The sequence below is a fragment of the Pogona vitticeps genome, chromosome 5 (genome assembly GCF_051106095.1).
Source record: "Pogona vitticeps strain Pit_001003342236 chromosome 5, PviZW2.1, whole genome shotgun sequence".
NCBI classification, from domain to species: domain Eukaryota; kingdom Metazoa; phylum Chordata; class Lepidosauria; order Squamata; family Agamidae; genus Pogona; species Pogona vitticeps.
The window spans coordinates 184781298-184803227 of record NC_135787.1 but is presented as its reverse complement, the minus strand read 5'-3'; the positions used below and the strand labels follow the sequence as shown (position 1 = coordinate 184803227).

At 41.3% G+C, this 21930-nt stretch overlaps 1 protein-coding gene across 2 annotated transcripts in view; it reads left to right on the top strand.

The window, feature by feature from the left end:
• The window catches only part of LOC110088803 (solute carrier organic anion transporter family member 1C1), a 34717-nt gene extending 16442 nt beyond the window's left edge, over nt 1-18275 (top strand). For both annotated transcript variants that reach the window (XM_072999735.2, XM_072999736.2), the window contains 9 exons: nt 1342-1440; nt 3809-4045; nt 4754-4918; nt 7196-7391; nt 11702-11867; nt 13750-13925; nt 14487-14551; nt 15836-15953; nt 17508-18275. In XM_072999735.2, coding sequence (XP_072855836.2) covers nt 1342-1440; nt 3809-4045; nt 4754-4918; nt 7196-7391; nt 11702-11867; nt 13750-13925; nt 14487-14551; nt 15836-15953; nt 17508-17727 — 1442 coding nt within the window. In that variant the 3' untranslated portion in view covers nt 17728-18275. The remainder of the gene's footprint in view (nt 1-1341; nt 1441-3808; nt 4046-4753; nt 4919-7195; nt 7392-11701; nt 11868-13749; nt 13926-14486; nt 14552-15835; nt 15954-17507) is intronic.
• The last annotated feature ends 3655 nt before the right edge of the window (nt 18276-21930 follow it).

The window sequence follows — 21930 nt, the reverse complement described above, 5'->3', positions numbered from 1 at the left end:
TCCAAAAAATTGTGTGTGTGGGGGGGGAACAAACCTAAAAGTGGAAGTGCCTATTGGGACATATCCTGTTTATATTCTTCGTTAAAATTGCTGAAAACAGCCCTTTCCTGCCCCAGCCCCAGTGCAGTCTGTAGTGACAGGCTAAGGGAGAATGACCGCCAACTTCTGACAGACGTTTAATGCAATGACCTTTAAAAAAAAAAAAAAACACTTCTTTCCACCTTCAGATTCTTAATTATGGATCATTCAGCATCTTCTGTTGCTCTTCATTTATCTTAAATTAGTTTTAAAAATTGGTAGTTGTTATTAGTAGCTATAGTGTTGTGAATTTTTCTTGCTAGCTTCTAGCTGTCCTTGCCTCACCTGACCTAGACCACCAAATGCTGATGAAACACTTCTCTCCAAAGTTTTCACATCATTCCCGGGAGAGTTTCTAGAAGAAGGAGGCTGCCATTTTTTGTCCCCTAGAATCTAGCTCTCAACATCTCTACCAGGGGAAGTACTGGTCTTCTGCACCCAGTAAAACAAAACCAGGAGCAGCTGTGCAAATAAACAGAGATGTGCTCTCTTATTGCAGCACCATTGAAAAATTTGCCAGCAGTCTAAGGTCACAACCCTAGCAATGGTTCAAACCTTGAGACCCCAAATGTTCTTGGACAACAACTCCCAGAGATCCTTGCCAGCACAGTTAATGGAGAGGTCTTATGGGTGATTTAGTCCAGTGGTCCCCAACCTTGGGCTTCCAGATGTTCTTGGACTACAACTCCCAGAAGCCTTCACCACCACCTCTGCTGGCCAGGATTTCTGGGAGTTGACGTCCAAGAACATCTGGAGGCCCAAGGTTGGGGACCACCGATTTAGTCAAAGAACATCTGGGAAGTCAAGGTTGGGAACCACTGTTTTATAGAAAGACTTGGGACAATGTGCCAGTAAATTTTGTAGACCTTACTTCTCGGTAAACATGTAAAGGGTTCCACCTGAGGTCTTTGGTCAGCTGGGAGAGCAGGTTGATCTTATGCTGGTGAGAAGGTAAGGTCATAGCTCTTCCAGGTCATTGCACATGTTTCTCTTCTTACCAAAAGTGTCCCCAGGAATTCTACCATGAGAGGGAGTCAAAACACAGAATACGCAGCACAGTGCATCTGCCTGTGTAAATTAAAATAATGATTAAATGCAAGATTTCGGAGGGCAAACACCCTTTGACTCCTCCATGGATACCTATGAATCCAACTCATAGTAGAATGTGTGAAGATCCCCTTCTCACCTTCTAGGTCTCCTATCATCTTCTGTGACAATTACTACGAATATGTTGCTGTGCTTACATTAAGACATCTTTTACAGGAATAGTAAGATCATTTGGGTTGTTTGGACCCATGTTTGGCTTTCTGCTTGGATCCTTCTGCGCTAACCTGTGGGTTGACATTGGAGCAGTCAATGTTGGTAAGGAAGAAAGAACTCAAATTGTACCTAATTGCTGTATCTCTTCTGGATCATCTATGCCTTCCTTTTCTCTTAAGTACCGAATTGAATGTCTCTTTCATATCTCCTGTCATGTCTTTGATATAAGTAGATGAGTGAGTCCCCATGTTGAATCTGAAATGCAGTCTTCTTAGATTAACATGTGTGTTGGCCAATAACTAATGTTCTATTTCCATATCCAGTGCTAACAGAATCATGATTTTCTTCCTCTCACCCTCTTGTTATATCCTCCTAGGACATCAGAAATCTAGACCAGAGGCTCTCCTAGTCCTCCAGAGTTGTTTTTTTTAAAGCTCACAAGTAATTGTGTAGTGTAGCCAGACTTTCTTACTAGCAGGGACTCTGAAATCATAATGAAACACCCATTACTCAAGAATCTCCTCTGAACTTACCTGGAATCCTCATTAACTGAGCAGGAAGTTGATTTCTTGAAGAATAGTACAGTGGTACCTCACTAGACGACAACCTCGCAAAACAACGAATCCGCATGATGATGAGGTTTTGTGATCGCTATAGCAATTCACAAAACAGTGATTCCAATGGGCAATTTTCGCTGGACGATGTTTGGGTCCCTGCTTCACAAACTGTTTCTCACAAGACGACAATTTTAACAATGATCGGCACTTTGCAAAACGGGTGTTTTCGGACCGATGCTTTGCAGGGCAGCCATTTTAACAGCTGATCGGCGCTTCGCAAAATGGCTTCCTTATGGGCAATCTTCACAAAATGACAATGACCTTTCCCCATTGGAACACATTAAATGGGTTTCAGTGCATTCCAATGGGGAAATAGTTTTCACACGATGATATTTTCGCTAAACAGCGATTTCTATGGAACGGATTATCATTGTCATGTGGGGCGCCACTGTATATTATTCCAAGCTATTCCTGCTGCAAGGGAAAGTATTTCAGAGATACTAAATGTTTTATATGGGCAGTTAAAAGGCATTAACTTTACACAAGACTTGCTCTTAATTTGTTGATATGGTCCAATCCAGCTGCCTGCATTTTGGTGGTCAGTTTGGCTATAGGAACTGCCATAATGAATGCCTGAACTTACAAAGACACCACTACATCAGTGTCCATAAAGTGGGTGGGCTTGGTGCTGTATTACTTTATTTCATTCATTATTTGTTAGCACCTCTCGACATACTTCTGGAGGAGCAATGCCAGCCAAATAACAGACTTTTTCAGGTGGTGGGTAGGTTTCAGGCAGACAGTAATAATCCTGTATGATTAAGTGCTATACCTACTTTTAGCTCTAGCACATTCTGCTGTGGAGTAACACAGGGACAAACCTGTTGCTGTTATTGTTTGTGCATGTGTTGACCCAGCTGGTTTCCTAAGTATGCTATTTCTGATGGCAACTTTTTGTTTGGTGGTTAGACAATGTTTTTTTTTGTAGGTCAGGGTTCAATCCAGAGTAGCACTCAAATATTTTTGGGTAGGGCAATGTTCCAAAATCTTGCCTTCCCAGGTAACTCAGAGCTTCCTCACTGCTTCTCCGTTCTTTAAGTGGAACACACAGACCTGTGTTTTTAAAGAGTTTGGCCTCATCTGGTTGTTTTTAATAATACAGTGGTGCCTCACAAGACGATTGCCTCGTGGGATGATTAATCCACAAGACGATTGGTTTTTGCGATTGCTGTTGCGCTTTGCAAGACGGTTTTTCCTATGAATGATTTTCGCAAGACGATGTTTGGGTCCATGACTCGCAAGACGATTTTATTTAGAAACGCTTTTTCGCAAGACGATATTTTTGACAGTTGGGTCTGTGACTCGCAAGACGATTTTTTAACGGCCAATTTTTCGCAAGACGACTGTTTTTATATGACATTTATAAAGTTGTTTGATTTGACTTTGTTCTGACTTGTTTTGCCCATAGGAACATATTAATTAGATTCCAATGCATTTCTATGGGAAACTGTGTTTCGCAAGACTTTTTTTTCCACAAGACGACGATTTCCCCCCCCCCATTGGAATGCATTAATTAGATTTCAATGCATTCCTATGAGGAACTGCGTTTTGCAAGACAAAGTTTTCACAAGACGACGTTTTTCGCGGAATGAATTAACATCGTCTTGTGAGGCACCACTGCATAAGGAAATGCTAAGGTTAGTTCTTCTAATGCAGAAGTTAGGTGATCTCAGTCTTAATTCCTGCTCTCTTCGAAACAGTAGCCCCAATCCTACAGTCTCTCTCTCTCTCTCTCACTCACTCACTCACTCACTCTCTTTCAACTAGAGTTGACCCTTGGCAATCCCATGGGCCTTAACACCCTTGATGCAAGGAGGAATGTGCAATTACAAGGGGTTCCTTCTTTTTCCCAGATACTCTGACCATAAATTCAAAAGATATGCGTTGGGTTGGCGCCTGGTGGCTCGGAATATTGATTGCTGGAGGTGTCAGCTTTGTGTCCTCCTTGCCTTTCTGGTTCCTGCCTTACTCTCTGCCAAAAGAAAGAAAAAAGACAACTGACATTTTTACCATCACAAAAGATAACAATGGCAAAACAGATTCTCCAAAGCCACCATCGCCACAGCTGAAAGTCTCAGAGGCAATAAAAGGTAATTGAAGAATCTATTTGGTCTGGTTCTCTTTTGCACGTCAATTTGTAGTAATGCTGTCAAAGTATATATTATGCTCTGATACTTTATAATATCAGTGTGTTGGAGAACTGTTCTATTACATCACTGAGATCCATGCCGCTTAAGAGAATATAGGGAATTAAGGTAAGAAAACTAGATCAGTTTTGCTTTCTCCCACACCAAGTTGATGATGATGATTTTTAAAAGCTAACTTTTTTTGTTTGAAATGTGCAAATATTTGCATATTTTAAAAAATTGGTTAAAAGCTTGTATGATCAAAACCCCACAGAAATCTTTAGAGAAAAGTTCCTTAAACTAAGTAAACAATGTGCCAATCAATTTGCACAGTCATTATCCCTCTTCTGCATTGGTTCTGGTCATCACACCTCTGAACTGATGTGAATGGATCTGATCTTTTCAAAATTAGAAGCACCAGAGGCAGAGGAGAATAATATAGATGGGGTGGGATTGTGGGCTGATTTGTATTTCCCTTTAATTTGTCAGTTAAAACAAATGCAAGTCAGCCCACATTTTTTTCCAGTGCAGTTTCAAGTTGAGAGTATAAATCATTGCCCAGACGGGGTAGAGCCAGTATTGAATCTAGATGCCTGTAGAGTGAGAACTGAATCCCTTTCCCTTGATATACTTTAATTTGAAAGAAGAAATTGTATCCTTTTTCCATTCCAGATTTTTTCCCTGCTTTGAAGAGCTTACTTGGAAACTCCATCTTCTTGGTCTATTTGATTCTTAATATCCTCCAGTTCAATTCTTTTGTTGGCACAGTGACTTACGAGCCAAAGTTTATGGAACAGCAATTCAACATTTCCATTTCAAGGGCCGTCTTTTTTATTGGTAGGTCACCTTTGTCTTTCTGTTAGTTTTCTGACGTGTTTGTTTGGGGGCCAGTGTAGAATTACGTATTTATTTTATGACATAAACTGAACAAGAAGTGGGATTCGCTTGGATTCCCCAGGACTCCCTAATCGTTTCTTTTTTTAAGCAAAATGGATCACCTGATCTAGCCCAAGAATATAATTCTGACCTGAAGGAAGGCATCTGTATTGGTCACTTCCAGTTTCATTTTCAGGAGTTGGTAAGGTCCTTGAAAGATGTTTTTGGCCCAAAGCAAAGGAGGCTTGTCCACTCCTGCCGTAAGGTAATGTCACAGTATCAATTCATTCGCAACATTTAAATGCCGAGTCTCTGTGATCCTCAATCATAATTTCAGTCAGTGTGCTTATACTGTCTGCACTGGACTGCAAAAACATAGTGAGAGGATGATGAAGCAAGGGAAACCCATGTATTGTATAATATCTTTTTTATATATGTATATAATGTTATTATATGACAGACAAACAAACAGCACATACAAAACATACACACAGGGAAGTGTTTTATTGTATCATATCAAAAGTAAGCAAAGTGCCACTCATCTGCCCCTAATTCCACCCCCATGTGAAGATGGTGGGTGACCACACTGGCCGCTAGCTCAGGTAACTTTAAAAAACAGGACAAGATGAGCAATTCATTTAAAGGAAAGTTTGCTAGTGATTAGATTTGGATTTTTAAGCTATGACAGCCAAAGGGAGTTTCCAGTGTCAGATGCAGTGTTGTTATGTGTTGTCAAGTTGCCTCCGACCTATGATTACTCCATTAATGAGGAATCTCCAAAATCTCTTGTTTTCAACTGCCCTGCTCAGCTCTTGTAACCTCAAGCCTATGGCATCCTTGGGAAGCACTCCATATCTTCCTCTTTTCCTACTGTTTTCGACTTTTCCAGCATTATTGTCTGTTCCAGATAATCTTGCCGTCTCATGTTGTGCCCAAAGTAGGACAGCTTCAGTTTCATTACTTTTTTTTGCCTCCGGAGGCAGCTCAGACTTGATTTACTCTAGGACCCTGTTGTTCATCTTTCTGGCAGTCCTGGGTATCTGCAGAAAACCAGAAAAATATCCAAGCAGAGAGAACATAGTGACTGAGTTGTGATCAGTTTGACATGAAGCTATGCCGAGGGAAGAAAAGGCCTCATGCAGACAAGGGTTGTATGTAGGATAGAGTTTTCTTGGACTATAAATCTTAGAATTTCCTAACCAGCATAGACTAGTAATTGTAAACCAATACATTTCTCTTGCAATGTCTGGGATCTTTTGCATGAATTGTGCAGTGTGGAAATTGTAGGAGAAGTTGATATTGCACAGTGTTGTGGAAAGCGGAACCTAAGAGGTTTTAAACTCATGTGACCCCTTGATGCCTGTCAGATGATTTTCAGACTAGAGGCTTGTCTTGTTCAGACTAAGATGGGATTTAGGTACACCAGAGGATGGGGGTGGGGAGGGTTTTGCACAGCAAGTTGCTGTTCTCAAAACAAACTGAAAAGTGCTTTACTTGAAATTAATTAGAACGGTAGGAGACCCTGGTGTTTTTAGCGCCGAAGAAAAAGCATTCTGCATATAGTCAGAGAGATACTATGCTTGAACGCTGAGGCTGAAATCCTGTTGCTTTGTGTAATAACTTGTACTTTCTTTCTTCATATCAAAGCATTGCACAATATAAAATTATGGAGGTATATGAAATAAAGGTAAAATCCAAAAACAAATTCAAATGTTGAGATAATGAGACTGTTTTTGATCAGAAGCGGGCTATTTCAATAGCATTGAGTTGGTTTCTTTTGTACATGTGGTGGGGCACAAATTGCATGCGCATAAATGCTGCATTGATTGAATTTCTCCGTTATCACAGTCTGTGGCTGTTGACTCTCAGGGCAACGCAGCTTGGACCTGATAAAGCAATTTGCACCTCTGATATTATGTTGTTATTAAAAGAAGGATTATGTTTCATTAGAGATCACTATTAGAGAAGAGCATAAACCGCCACACAGTGGTTCAACATGGTACGGCAGTCTGATCACACAGCTTGTTCCATGGGTGCCCCAGCTTCCTAGCCCTGCCTCCCCCAGCCGCTGCTTCTAAGTGGGCACCTGCAGGGGGAGGCAAGACTGGGAAGCCAGGGTGCCTATGGAAGAAGCTCTTCAACTGAACCGCGGAACTGCGCCAAACCATGGAATGGGGGTTTGTGCCCATCTCTTGTCAGTATATATGTGGTCCTATCAACACTCTCATTTCTTTGCAGGTGTGATACTTTTACCGTTTATGTTTATCGGGATGTTCCTGGGAGGTTTCATCATCAAAAAGTTCAAGTTACAACCAGCAGCGATGGTGAAGTTAGCATGCATCACGTATCTGGTGGCCTACTTGTTAAATCTCTTCTACTTTGCATCCAACTGTGAGGTGCTTCAGGTGGCTGGCTTGACTGTCAATTACTCTGGGTTTGTTGCCTTGTCTATTCTGGGGACAAAATGTGGGGTGGGGGGTAGCATATTTCCAATATCTTCTGATTATTCTTTTCTCCATGTCACAGGGATCGTCAACCCATTACAGTCCAAACTCCACCTCATTTTCTTACAATCAAAGTGATTCGTGCCTTTCTCGTGTCTACAAAACAACGTAGTGTAGGGTGCCGGAAAGACCATCCATCATAGAGAACACCCCCTCCCTTGCCTCAAAGCAGCCACATGGAGTATTTAAAAAACACACCCTTATTTATACTCTTGCTATTCAGATCTGATTGCTTAAAAAAAGAGACATTGTTGCTGTGGCCAGTTGGTCATTCCAACTTGAGTAGACCCATTGCATTAATTGTGGTATAGTGACCAAAATCCTGTTTGTCAGTTACACCAGCATAAGTGCAACAGCATAAACTGCAGTGACGAATTGCTGCTGTTTAGTAAGTCACCACTCATACCCTTCATTGTATGCCAGTTACGTGAGTTGGTGCATGATACAGGTGGCTACTCATAAACTGGCAGCAATTCACTACTACAGTTGACAACCCTTGCACTTACGCCAGTGTAATGAAGAAACAGGATTATGTCTGCAAGGTCCATGATTATGTAAATGACATAGGTCTACTCTTATTGGAATTCCCAACTTGACTCAGGCCTGTGTAGATTTTTTGAAAGCCAGCATTGAATAGGATGGCGGAGCTGTGGAGCCAGAAAAGAGTAACCCCCCTCTCTCTGTAGCTCCTTATCGATATCTAAAACCCTTTCTGGAAGGCTGGGGAAACCAGTTTTCAGCTAATATAGAAGAAGGCAGGAAGCAGGGGAGGAGAGGAGAAAATTTCAGTCATGTGAGAGTGGTCAGGGAATTGCCCACAAAATTTTGGTGTGTGTGTGTGTGTGTGTGTGTGTGTGTGTGTGTGTGTGTGTGTGTGTGTGTGTGTGTGTGTGTGTGTGTGTGTGTGTGTGTGTGTGTGTGTGTGTGTGTGTGTGTGTGTGTGTGTGTAAAAGTAGTATGGCCATAAACTTAAACTAGCTCCTCGATCATGACCTCTTTTGAAAGACATCTGGGAAGTGTTGCCTAGTGAGCACGCTCAAAATGCTCTGCTAAAGAGCCTAATCCTGTCACAGAATGCACTTAAGACTGCAGTGTAAATGTGCCCAGAGAATTAATTGCCTGAGTTTATCACACATGAAACTCATGCATGCTTGAAAACAGATGCACTCCAGCCTGGTGTTATATGACTGAGAAGAGATAACCCCATGCATGTTGTTCCTTAAAGGCAGTTCAGGATTAAGAGTGATAAATAAGGAATTATCTAGTGACTGCTACATTTTAATGTATTCGCGAAGGCTTTCACGGACGGGCTCTAATGGTTGTTGTGGGTTTTTCCGGCTCTTTGGCCGTGTTCTGAAGGTTGTTCTTCCTAACGTTTCGCCAGTCTCTTTGGCCGGCATCTCTGTGCTCTGGACATTTTATCTTGCCCTTGTTATTTCCCCATCCTGTGCTTCCTTTTTGGGGAATTAGCCAGCAGAATTTGAATGTGCTGACTTCAGGTTAAACTAAACATTAATTCCAGCTGTGCTGTTCTAAGATATTCATTACAATTAACCTGTTTTCCCCTCCCACAGTGGGGTTTTCTCAAAGAGATGTAGCCCAGTTATCAAACTTGCAAATTAAGGTCTATGTCTACCTTCCAATGGCCAATCACAAAAGGTGAAGAGTAAATAGGTGAGGAGGATCAGATGCATTTCATCCCTTCATCTAGACGTGATCTTTGAATCCTCATCTTTGATAAAGACCTTTAGTTAGGCATCCTTCAGTCTCAAAAGACTATGGTGTCGTGCTCTGTATGGAGGACTTGGAACAGCGTCTAGTGTGGCTGAAGAGGCCCATTCGAGAGTGGCAATCTCTTCCACACTGAAGACAAATCCAATTTGTCCCCTCTCCAGCTCCCTGGTTTTGCTGCTTTTGTGACTTCCTCTTTGCCTCGGCCTGCTGGACAAGGGTCTCTTCAAATTGGGAGAGGCCGTGAAGCACTGCCTGCCTCCAGATGTCAGGGTTTCCCATCTGTTGAGGTCTATTTCTAAGGCCTTCAGATCCCGATTGCAGATATCCTTGTATCGCAGCTGTGGTCTCCCTCTGGGGCGATTTCCCTGCACTAATTCTCCATACAGGAGATCCTTTGGAATCCGACCATCAGCCATTCTCACGACATGCCCAAGCCAACGTAGACGTCGCTGTTTCAGTAATGTATACATGCTGAATATTCCAGCTCGTTCTAGGACTATTCTGTTAAAGACCTAAGATGGGGATTTTCAGTAGAGAACTATTGTATAGTAAACATGCACAGCTCTAATCAGCTGTTCCTGTCCATTTCCCTAATAAACTACAGTATTTCCTACCCTTTTTTTTTTTTTGAGACGATCACTCTTGCAAGCTATGGAATTTTTCCAAGCTTGTCCCTACTCCAGACATGAAAAATACTTATAAAATTCCTTGTCCCAAGTGATTTAGGCTAGGATTGGGAGGAGTATTCAGAAAAGTTCACTGTCTCAGTGATTCTCTAGGTCTCGCCATGTAAAAAATGCCCCTTTTTGCAGTAGGGAGATTTCTTGGCTTCTTGCAAAAATAAGAGCTTGTTTTCATTTTTCCTCTTCCCCCCCCTCTCATTTTTCACTTTTCCATTGGGACAGAAATGGCACAGTTCTGTGCAGCTGAATCTCATTATCTGCAGGAAAGAGGCATTTTAAAGAGGAATTCTAATCCATTCTATGCTGATTGGTATTTCTTGATCGCCATGAAATTTCCAAGAAATGCTTCGAATTTTGAAAATCAAGGAATCAATGAACGGATCAATGAATCTCAGGCTGGGAAAATCTTACTGTGAGGAGAGATGAGGATTTTTTTTCTTGGCTTCTCCCATTAAAGCTAAAAGGCTGTGGGATTTACATTTCAAATTTGGGCTGCCTCAGTTTGTAAGAAGTCTCAACATGGAATATGACAAGAAGACAAGGTTCCTTATCTCATGCCAAGAGTGTGACAAAGGCTCTTGTCTTAATTTAGGGCAGTTGTTCCCACCCTTGATTCCCCAGATCTTCTTGGATTAAAATTCCCAGAAGCCTTCACCATTAGCTGCATTGATTAGGATTTCTGGGAGCTGTGGTCCAAGAACATCTGGGGACTCAAGGTTGGGAACTACTGATTTATGGTATCTGTATTATGTACAGGATCCTTTTACTTTGAAAAGCAAAGCATCTACATACAACAAGCACAAGAGGACTAGCTGACTGTAAGCAAATGAATCAGCAACCCAGCTCAAGGATTTCATTGATCCAAGTCCTTAAATGAAGATGCAGACCTCCTGGTTTCGTACAATTACTGTATTTTTCTATGTATAAGACGCCCCCATGTATAAGACACCTCCCACTTTTCTAACCCAAAATTAAGAAATCTAAGTGGGGCTTAGCAAGTGTAGGGGGAAAGGGATCAAAGGACTGCAGGATCGCTTTGATCCCTGCTTTCCCTTCCACTTTTTTCCCCTCTCAGCTTACTTCCGTGTATTAGACAACCCTCAATTTTTAATCTAAAGATTTTAGACAAAAGTATAGTCTTATATGGGATGCGGTGGCGCTGTGGGTTAAACTGCAGAAGCCTCTGTGCTGTAAGGTCTGTAGATCTTCAGCTGTAAGATCGAATCCACGTGACGGAGTGAGCGCCCGTCGCTTGTCCCAGCTCCCGCCAACCTAGTGGTTCGAAAGCATGCAAATGTGAGTAGATAAATAGGGACCACCTCGGTGGGAAGGTAAAGGCGTTCCGTGTCTAGTTGCGCTGGCCATGTGACCACGGAAGATTGTCTTCGGACAAACGCTGGCTCTATGGCTTGGAAACGGGGATGAGCACCGCCCCCAGAGTCAAACTTGACTGGACAAAAATTGTCAAGGGGAACCTTTACCTTTATAGTCTTATACATGGAAAAATATGGTAATTTGTGCCGATTGCTGGGTTTTGACCTCAACGTTGTTCTCACGATTGTGAGGATGTTGGAGAAAAGCAGACGAGCATGGCCAGTCATTGTAGATAAGTCGAATAATGTGTGATACCTTGATTGAATCTGCTGGGATGAGACCAGCATGCATTTATATCCCACACTCTTGTGCGTGAGTGGTGCCATTTTGGAAACACACGAGCGGCTGGTCAAAAAAATGAGATGATGATTAGTATCCATACAGAATTGAGTTTTCCAAGATGAGTTGCTTCCTTCAAATCCTGAAGCTTTGTTTCTGTTGTTTTTAAGCATTCAAGAACCATCCTTCCTGAAAGCAAAACCCATTTCTGCCTGCAATGCCGACTGTGGATGTGAAGATAACCATTGGGATCCGGTTTGTGGAAGCAACGGAATCACGTACATGAGTGCCTGTCTAGCAGGTTGCAAAGCATCAGTGGGAAGTGGAAAAGATATGGTAAATGCAAATATCATTCTACTTTTTAATAACCCAGCAAAGGAGATGTTAGTAGCCCAAATCTTCTTATCTAGTTACACCAGTGTATCACACACAGGAGGTGTAATTGCCCCAAGTTAAGAAATCACCATAACATTATAAATTGCATACTGAGTTGTTTGACTCAGCATGCAACTGATAATGTCTACAGTGATTTCTTAACTTGGTCAGTTCAACTCCATAAGGTATGATGTTAGTATAGCTGCGCAAGAGGATTTGAGCCAGTGTCTACTTACTTGTGAACAATGAAGAATGGGAAGTTTAGTCTGATTTATATCTGAGTGGGAAATTATAAGATCCAGAGTCCCCAATCCAGTGTACAAACTGAAGTGTAATTATGATAGAATAGTTGACTTAATATTTAAAAAAATAAATGTAAGAAGCACGCAATAATAGAGGTAAGTGTGCACAGAAATGTGCATTAGTGAAAATTAGCTGAACAATAAGCTTGCAAAAACCTCTTAAGCAAAACTGCACACAAAATGTGTATATTAGAAGACATACACAAAACTGCATATGAATTTTGGTTAGTTTTTTTTTTTAAATCTAAAGTGAGACAGAAAGGGGAAGAAAATGAATTAGTGATACATCAGGCTTAATGATTGTGAGAGTGTGTTCTGTGTGTAAAACTAGCTGAACGACCCAATAGAAGCTGAGTGTTGTCTGCCAGTAAACAAGAGACTGGCTATTTTCATTCTTTAGTTTAGTATTTACAGTTAGTAGTAGTAATACATTGTAAAACAACCATAATAGCGATAATAACAGTAGCAGTAATCCAATAATTGGTAAAACCTCCTAATAATTATTGTTAACAAGCAATGGTAATATGTCCAATAATTGTTAAAAAGTATTCAAATTCTTTGGTCCATTTATAATGGTAACAGTGGCAACAATAACAACAAGGAATCTCTGAGAAAGAAGGGAGGCTTGAAAGGAAGGAAGTACCATAAACTACTGGATACCTCATTGGTTGAGGTATCTGACTGCTGAGCCAGAGGTTGGGAGTTCAATTCCCCACTATGCCTCCATGATAAGCGCTGGACTTGATGATCCATAGAATCCTTTCCAGCTCTGCAGTTCTAAGATCAACATCATCATCAAAATTCTTAAGGGGAATTTTGATAGCATCATAAAGTTAATTAAATGGTATTGTTTGCCTGCTTGCAGCTATTTATTTTATAAATAGTTTGCAGCTATTTATTTTATATATTCATTTAAAATATTTTTTCCACCGTCTTTCTCTTTGAAAAGGACCCAAGTCAGTTTACAACATTGAAAGATAATATTTAAATTTGAAAAACAATGAGTGTACACTGGTGGTTAACATCATTAAAAGACAATAATTAAAGCTAAGAACAATGAGTATAAAAGGCATTATTAAGGTAAAAAGATAAAGGTTCCCCTTGACAAATTGTCCAGTTGTGTCCGACTCCAGGGTGCGGTGCTCATCCTCATTTCCAAGCCATAGAGCCAACGTTTGTCAGTAGACAGTTTCCGTGGTCACGTGGCCAGCGTGACTAGACACAGAATGCCGTGACCTTCCCACTGAGGTGGTACCTATTTATTTACTCACATTTTTACAGGCTTTTGAACTGCTAGGTTGGCAGGAGCTGGGAGAAGCAATGGGAGGTCACTCCATCATGATTTGAACTGCTGATCTTTCAGCCCAGAGGCTTTGCGATTTAACCCATAGTGCCACCACGTCCCTAGAAGAAAACGAATGCCACACTTAGAAATGGAAAGCACAAATAGTACTAAAAATCCAGTCAAAGCAGTAATGCATCTGTTGTTTAAAAATGCAAAGTCTCCTCAGTGATCATTCACATCCAGTTCTGTCTTACAGGTGTTTCACAGCTGCAGTTGTGTGGGAGAATCAGGATCTGGCAATTTCACTGCAGTTTTGGGTCAATGTCCAAGGGAGAACTGCACCAAAAAGCTGCCGTATTTTCTACTTCTGTTGTCCATATTGACATTTACCTTAGGTCTGGGAGGAACACCATTGTACATGATTATATTCAGGTGAACATGCTTTCTTTATCCTGGCCTCCCTCTTTTCTGTCCAGTTTGGAGCGAAAAAGATCTGCAGTGAAACTGTTGCAAAATAAATGCCTGAGGAGCAGACAAACTAAGATCGGTGGTGCCCTGCTGAAAAACTGAATGTTTGTGGCTTAAGCTCCAGCAGAAAAGGTTGAACTCTTTCTCTCTGTCTTAGAGAAAAGAGCAGTCCAAAGCCCTGGTTCCTCTACAAAACCAATCTATGTGAAATTTGAAATTCAGTTTGCACATGTTCAAATTTAGTGGAGCAAGATCTGTCCACATTTTATGCACTTGAGTCATCTTCCAATAAGAGAGAAGTAAAAAGGTTCTTAATTTCAGCTCGATGGTGGAATGTAATTCAACTTGGTTTCAGCTCCATAACTAGTCAGCATGTTGTGCAGTTCATATTCTACAGATTCAATTTTGACATACGATACATTCTAATCTTACTGTACCACACCCTTCTCCTCCTTCGAAAGCCAAAGACACGCACTTCATTTCACGCCAACTTCTAATCTGTTATCTCCTTCTTTTCTTTTTCAGATCAGTTTCGCCAGAGTTAAAATCCTTTGCTGTTGGCATTGAAACTTTGTGTGGAAGGGTGTTTGGTAAATGTTTCCCATAGTCTCTTTGATCTGGTTTTAAAATAACATAGCATAGCATAGTATAAAGTGTGCTGCGTATATACTGTCCTATAGAGCTTAAAACACTCGCTGGGTGTTTTGCGATTTAATTACACAGGCTACACATTGCCTCCCAGTGAGCTGGCTACTCAGTTTACTGACCTTAGAAGGTTAGAAGGTTGAGTCAACTTTGAGCCAGCTACCTAAGCTTGTCAGGATCGAATTCAGATCATGGGCAGAGTCTTGACTGCAGTTCAACCACTCTGCCACAAGGCTCCTTGACTAGAAAAGACAATCACATATGGCACAGCACAGAATAGCACAGTATAGAGATGGACACAAAAAAACAAGTTTTGCAGTTCATATTGGTTTGTTTTTCAGCCTTCCCAACCCTGCCTCCTCCAGCAGATGCCCACTCAGAGGCAGTGTCCTGGCTTTCCTGCCCTGCCTCCTCTGGGCACTACTTCTCAGAAGGGTACCTGCTGGAGGAGGTAGGGCTGTGAACTGCCAAACACCTGTTTGATCAAAAAACAAACTGGCATGACCCACCAAAGTTGTGGTTCATGACCATTATCTAGTATACTGTAGTGTAGTGTTGTACTGCATTGTATTCTGCTGTATTTATTGGGAAAGGCTATTGCATCAATTATGCTTCCATAAGGATGATAATGTCAATAGAGAGGGGGTTTGCCAGTATTTAAAGAGTTCCTGCTTCGTTCCCAGCTCATTTGACAGGCCCACAATGAGTCTGAGAGTGGGTGAGTTGTGGACAAGCCAGGTAAAACCCAGAGTCAAAGCAAGAACTGCCCTGTTTCCCTGAAAATAAGACCTAACCTTAAAATAAGACCTACAATGATTTTTCAGGATGGTCATAATATAAGCCCTACCCAAAAAATATACTCCAGTTAAGTGAAACCCTGCCTTCCACCATTCTGCAGCAACCAGAAAAAGATGACTTGACTGTATTAGTATAAATGTAGATTATTGTACCTGAAAAAATTAAAACATCCCCTGAAAATAAGCCCTACTGCATTTTTGGGAGCAAAAATTAATATGACTGTCTTATTTTCAGGTAAACACAGTATTTAGTTGTCATCAATTATAGTTTCATTGCCCTTAATGCAGCCATAATTTACTCAATGAGATTTTGATGATCGTAGTACATTGTCTATTCCCAATACTGGGACGGAAGGTTGATTGTGAACTGTTTGAAAAGACTATTCTTGAACTTCACTCAAGCTCACCTTCGCTGCTGTATCTTCTATGCAGGGGGGCTTCCAGCACCGATTTATTTTGGAGCACTGATTGACCTAACCTGCTTGAAATGGGGTGTGAAAACCTGTGGTGGATCGGGATCTTGCAGGGTGTATGATACACAAACATTTAGGTAAGGCTCAATGTAGAAGTACCTCTGACTGTGTTATGAGTACAGTAACTTATGAGGAAGCTTTGCATCAGAGTTTCTTTCCGGGCTTCCTTGCACATTAATTGGTGACTATTTATTATTTCCTGTTATGTGTCTGGATGGTTAGGAACTGCTTAGGCATCAAAGAATCACAGAGCTGTCATGTCTAAAAAGTCCTTAACTATTGAGACAGCTAATAGGAAATTACATGCAACTCGCTGTCAATTATCATAGAAAGGAAAACAGTAAGCAAGAAGGAATGTCAACAAGGAGAAAGTTCTTTATTTATGGAGGAGAAATTAGAAGCACAAATATAAAGTGGATGATGGGGTGAGTTGGTACATGGGGAAAAGATCTAAGTGTCTTAGTACAACACAAGCTCCATATGAGTCAGAAACATGAGGTGGTGGCTAAAGAAGCAAATGAAATACTCAGTTGCATCAACTGCAGTCTCTTGTCCAGATCAAAGGAGGTAGTACTACAGTACTATTTGGCTTTGGTCAGACCTTACCAGGAATACTGTGTCCAGGTCTGGGCCCAACAGGTTAAGAAAGAGATGAACAAGATGGAATGTATTCATAGTGGGGCAACCAGAATGGAAAACATTTTGGAAATCGAGTCATAGAATCATAGAGTAATTGACTTTGAAGGGGCCTACAAGGCCATCAAGTCCAACCCCCTGCTCAAGGCAGGAATCCAAATCAAAGCAAATCTGACAGAGGGTGGTCCAATTTTCTATTGAATGTCTTCAGCGTTAAAGCAATCATCACCTCCTGGGTAATTGCTTCCATTGTTGTACTACTCTAACGGTTAAGAATTTTTTCATGAGACTCCGCCTAAATCTCACTTCTTGTAACGTGAGTCCATTATTACATGTCCTGCACTTTGGGATGATCAGATCCTGCCCCTCCTCTGTAAGTCTTGTCTTTCAAGAATTTGAAAAGTCGTATGAAAAACAGCTGAGGAAGCTGAGAAGGGAAGATTGTGATGTGGTGTGACAGCCTTCCTATCCTTAATATTATAGATATTAAGGATAACAAGGATATTTTGCTTTTGATTATTTTTTGGTCAGTTTATATAGTTTGTTCCAGCATATAAAATAAATAAATAAATAAATAAATAAATAAATAAATAAATAAATAAATAAATAAATAAATAAATAAATGAACGAATGAACGAACGAACGAATGAATGAATGAATGAATGAATGACTTCAAACGTTTCAAGGGCTATCGTGGGACAGATGAAGCATGCTGTGGATTTCCTGCTTTACCCAGTGGTTTGACTCAGTGATCCTGTGGGACCCTTACAGCTCCATTGTTTGATGATTCTGTCTGTTGGTACAGAGGCTGCTCATTATATATTTGAGTTTGAAGGGCAGCAGTTTAACATTTGAGTTCATTATGAACTCTGGATTGATTTTCATCTGGACCCAGAATTATTTATTTTTTTGCTTGCTTGTTTGTGTCTTTGAGTTGACCAATAAGGCCCAATTCTATGGCAGTTGAGCTTTTCTTACCTTTGTTTGTATTCTAGAAATGTCTACCTTGGACTCACTGCTGCGCTCAGGTTTGGATGCTGCCTCTTATATATCATCCTCTGCATTTTAATCTCTAAGCGATTTGGACACCACCACGGAGAGGTCAGCCTTATGGAAAGGACTGAAGTGCCCTCTATAAAGTCTTCAGGGACTGGAACCTCGAAAGATGAGTCTTCCTGCATGGAGACATCAGTGAATGGAGACACACGCTTGTGAAAAGAAAAAGCTGACTTGGATTCTGAGACGTGTGGCTCCTCTTGGTGCGACCAGCGACAATAGCTCTGTGTGTTTGCTTGTGTGAGTGTTTGTGTGCGTGTGTGTTCCTGATCATGCCAACATGGTTGCTTGACCGCTGTTGGCACAGCAGGGATAAATCTCCGGCAGGAGCATCAATAAGGATGTGTGAGCCATCTTCTCGGCCAGATTCCTCTGGGAGGTTTTGTGGGCAAAAGACAACACTCAAAAGTTTTTCAAACTGACAAGCAATTCTGGAGGTATCTAAGAAAAAAGGCATCTGTCGGAGAAGCAAGCATAGAAAAAATGGCACACGTTTCTGGAGTGTTTCAAAACACCGCTAAAGTGCACTTTATTCAGCAGAGAGATTGAGTTCAAGCTATGCATATTTTTGTAATGTTTTTTTAAATGCGTACTCATATGTGTACATTTAGAGTGGAAACAAGCAAAAACTGGGGACTGAGGCTGTCCCTCCCCCACCCCAAAAGATAGAACCTGGAATAAATGGGACTTGGAGGTGAGAAAGAAAAGGCTGGTTAATATACATTTTATTGTTTCTCCTGTGTTCCCTAAAGGGTTGTGAGGAAATCTATTATGTTGCCTTGTTTATGGCTGAGACACGCTCCATTAACATGATGGCAGAGCTGGTTCTCAAAACTCTATGAGATCTTCTCTTTCCTTCAAGACTGAGGACATGATTACATAGAGGGAAAATCTACTTTGATTAGAATTTTTTTTCAAATTAGGTCTCTGCTGGTTTCTGCTGGTGAAATTGCCTCACCCATCGAGTTGAGTATAAACAATTGTCATATGTCAGGACTCAGCAGGGCAGAGGCAGGAAGCTGTGAATTTACTTGCTATCTCCTGTCTTTCCATCAAGACTGCTCTGCCCAGTTGTAAGGACCTTTCTGAGGGAGATGCTGCTACAGGGAACTCTTTTAGTAGAGAGGTCTTTGCCCTGCCCAGAAAAAATTCTAGCCCGTTTACTCACGCACAGAGTTCCAACAGCAGAAGCTGCCTCAAGTGATTTGACAAGGTGCTAATCAGCAATTTTCACAAGGAACACCCCATCCCTTGCCTCTTTTTAATTTTCCCAAAGTGACTTAGTGTTATCTGTTGCAGCGCTAACTTAGGGAAGTTAAGAAAAAAACACTGTTTAGCGACAGCAAATATTCAGTAGAAGGGAAATGACACCCCTACAAGTCCCTGCTTGCATGAGGCAATCTACACGGGAGAAAAAGTAGAGAAAAGCTATACTAGGTAATTGGAACAAAATTAAACCATTCCTACCAGTTGATTAAAAATAGACCATTCCTTACTGAAAATGGATGATTTCCTCCTGGCTTCCCCATGCTTAGCTTTACCTCATGTAGCTGCTGGATTTTAATTTGATTTCATTCATGCCAAATCTGACACGAACGGTGAGGTAAATGGCCAAGGTAATCATCCTCTAAGACACCAAGTGCTTTTTCTCTCTACTCATATTTTGCAAAATGCACACAAAATGTCTGTAGCATCTTTTTGTGTGTGTGTGCGTGTGTGTGTGTGTGTGTGTGCGCGCGCGCGTGCATGTGTAAAAAGACAAGGTGAATGCTTCAAAAGATGCAAATGAACTCCTGTATGGTAGTCCACACAACAGTTCTAGTAGTTTTATATTTTGTATATTTATGAAAATGTGCAAAAATCAATTAGAAAAGTATGCAATTTTTTCTACATCAAAAAGCAGACAGAGAAACAAAACATCTTCATTCTTCATGCATGCAGTTCCTCATCCAGCTCGGCAAATGCACCTGGAAGTTGATTAAAAGTATCTTAGAAAACCAACGAGGGACAAAAAATAGAATATTCCATTTCCTTAAAAAATGTTAGAGTGTAACTAAAAAAACAGCAGGGGAGGTAATTTTAACTGCTGTTAACATTGTACTCAGTTGGTTCCTTAGTTTTCCTGGTGTTTTCCATGTTTTCTGGGAATCCACTGGAAGCCCATATAATATTTTTACAATACATCTGCCTGGATAACCTTCTGTGCATGTCAGTTCTTATTTCAGTATTACTGTTACTGGAAAAATCAAGGTGCAATGTGATGCTTCCTTGATTTTATATGTGTTGAGAGAAAGGACAACACATGCTGGTTCACCAATCATGGCAGTGTCTTCAAACACATGCCATAACGTATATTCCACTGGGTGGCAAAGAAGATGATACAGTTATTATGTTGTCTGAAGCAGATCTCTTTTATAAAGTAAAAGATTTCTGTTTGTCCTAGCATGAGATTTAATTCCTTCCACTGGTTGAAATCCTTCCCCCCCCCTTTCTTTGCTTTTGTGATTTGTCACCAGGAGGTAAACATACAAACAAGCCTGTTTGCAAGTCTGATAGCTCAGGCAGAAAAGCAAATGTGCCATCCACTTCTAATTTCAAAGTTGCCATTGTTCTCCCCAGGTGTCTCAGTGCAGTGCTAAGGGTCCTCTTCTGTCTTTCTTCTCCTCTTTTGTCCCTAGTCTGCATAGGTAAAGGTAAAGGTTCCCCTTGACATTTTTAGTCCAGTCGTGTCCGACTCTAAGGGGGCGGTGCTCATCCCCGTTTTCAAGCCATAGAGCCAGCGCTTGTCCGAAGACAGTTTCCGTTCGGGAGTTGCTTTATGGATTTTCACACTTCTAAAAAACGGCAAAGTTTTCACATCTGCATTTTGACAAATGTAAATGGGCACTCAGCTTTCTGAGAGACAGGGAGGGTTGAGTGACAGGGAACCTGAGTGAAGTGGGGGCAAAATGAACCCCACCATCAATCTTTTCATAGTAACTATTCCCTGGGAATTGTAAATTAACCAGAGTGCTGTCCTCTGAAGATGCCGGCCACAGAGACTGGCGAAACGTTAGGAAGAACAACTCTCAGAACACGGCCAAAGAGCCTGAAAAACCCACAACAACCATTAGATCCCGGCCGTGAAAGCCTTCGCGAATACATGTAAATTAACCCTTTACCGTATTTCTTATGTTCCTTAGTCCAAACTATCAGGCCTTTGGTTTATCATACTGCAAATATGGTGCCTTTTTAAAATCCCCACACCCACAGTTTCCTGCCCCCATTCAAAGCATGTGCCGATGATCGCGCACGATCACCCAGGCCCATTATTTGAAGAAGAAAGCATAGTTCTTTCATTTCGCTCAAGCGGTATAATAATAGCTGGCTGGAACAGCGGTGCACCCTGACTCCCCACCCCACCGCACACTCTTCCTCTCAAGAAAAGCATCCGCTTTCTGACACATTGCCACAATGTGCTAAAAGCCCTCAAAAGGACTTGCATCTAAAACCAAGAAGGTCCACCGTACATATGGTTTTACACCTTCCTTATTCATGAGGGTGGGAATCATGTCCCACATTTTAGGGGGGGGGAAACCATTTGAATCCAAAATAATGAAAGAATTTCCCCTTGTCTAAGTGGCTGTAATTCTATAGCTTTTCAAGGAAAGTAGATTTTACTAACAGGATAAAACTAAGAAATGGGTTTCAAGTATTGCTGCGGATGCATGTATGTGTTAATCCATCAAAAACACATCCATTACCCATCCCAAGTTATTCCTGGCTAAATGAAGGAACAATTTTCTTTGTCAAGCTATAAGAAACGACCTGCTTTCAGGTAAAACTACACGTAGCATTTTGGCATGTGCACGGTTTTCAGACAAACAGGTAGACATGACTGCTTTTGTGAACAATGTGTCGCCTGTCATGAGAAAGGCACCCTGCCAAATACTGCAGACCAATTGCATGAAAAATGTTGTGTTCTCTAGCCATGGCTCCCCCACCATGATACTTTGAGGGGAAGCCCAGACTGAGGACTTCCGTGGATTCTATGGACATACTTCTGAGGATTTCACAGTGCCCTTGGCTGGGTTTGGTGGAGCCCTGGGGTGCCGCAGTGAGTGAATGAATGAATGAATGAATGAATGAATGAATGAATGAATGAATGAATGAATGAATGAATGAATGAATGAATGAATGAATGAATGAATAGTTTGGGAACCTCTGCACTGCATCATTGCTTCTAGTTAGGGCAGTGTACACTTGGGCAGTTCAGAAGGTCGAGCTGTTTTATTACTGTTTTATTAACATCCCCCCACACACTCAGGACCTCCTGTGTTAAACAAAGTCTGGTACATTTTGCTGTGTTGTGGGCTAGATAAC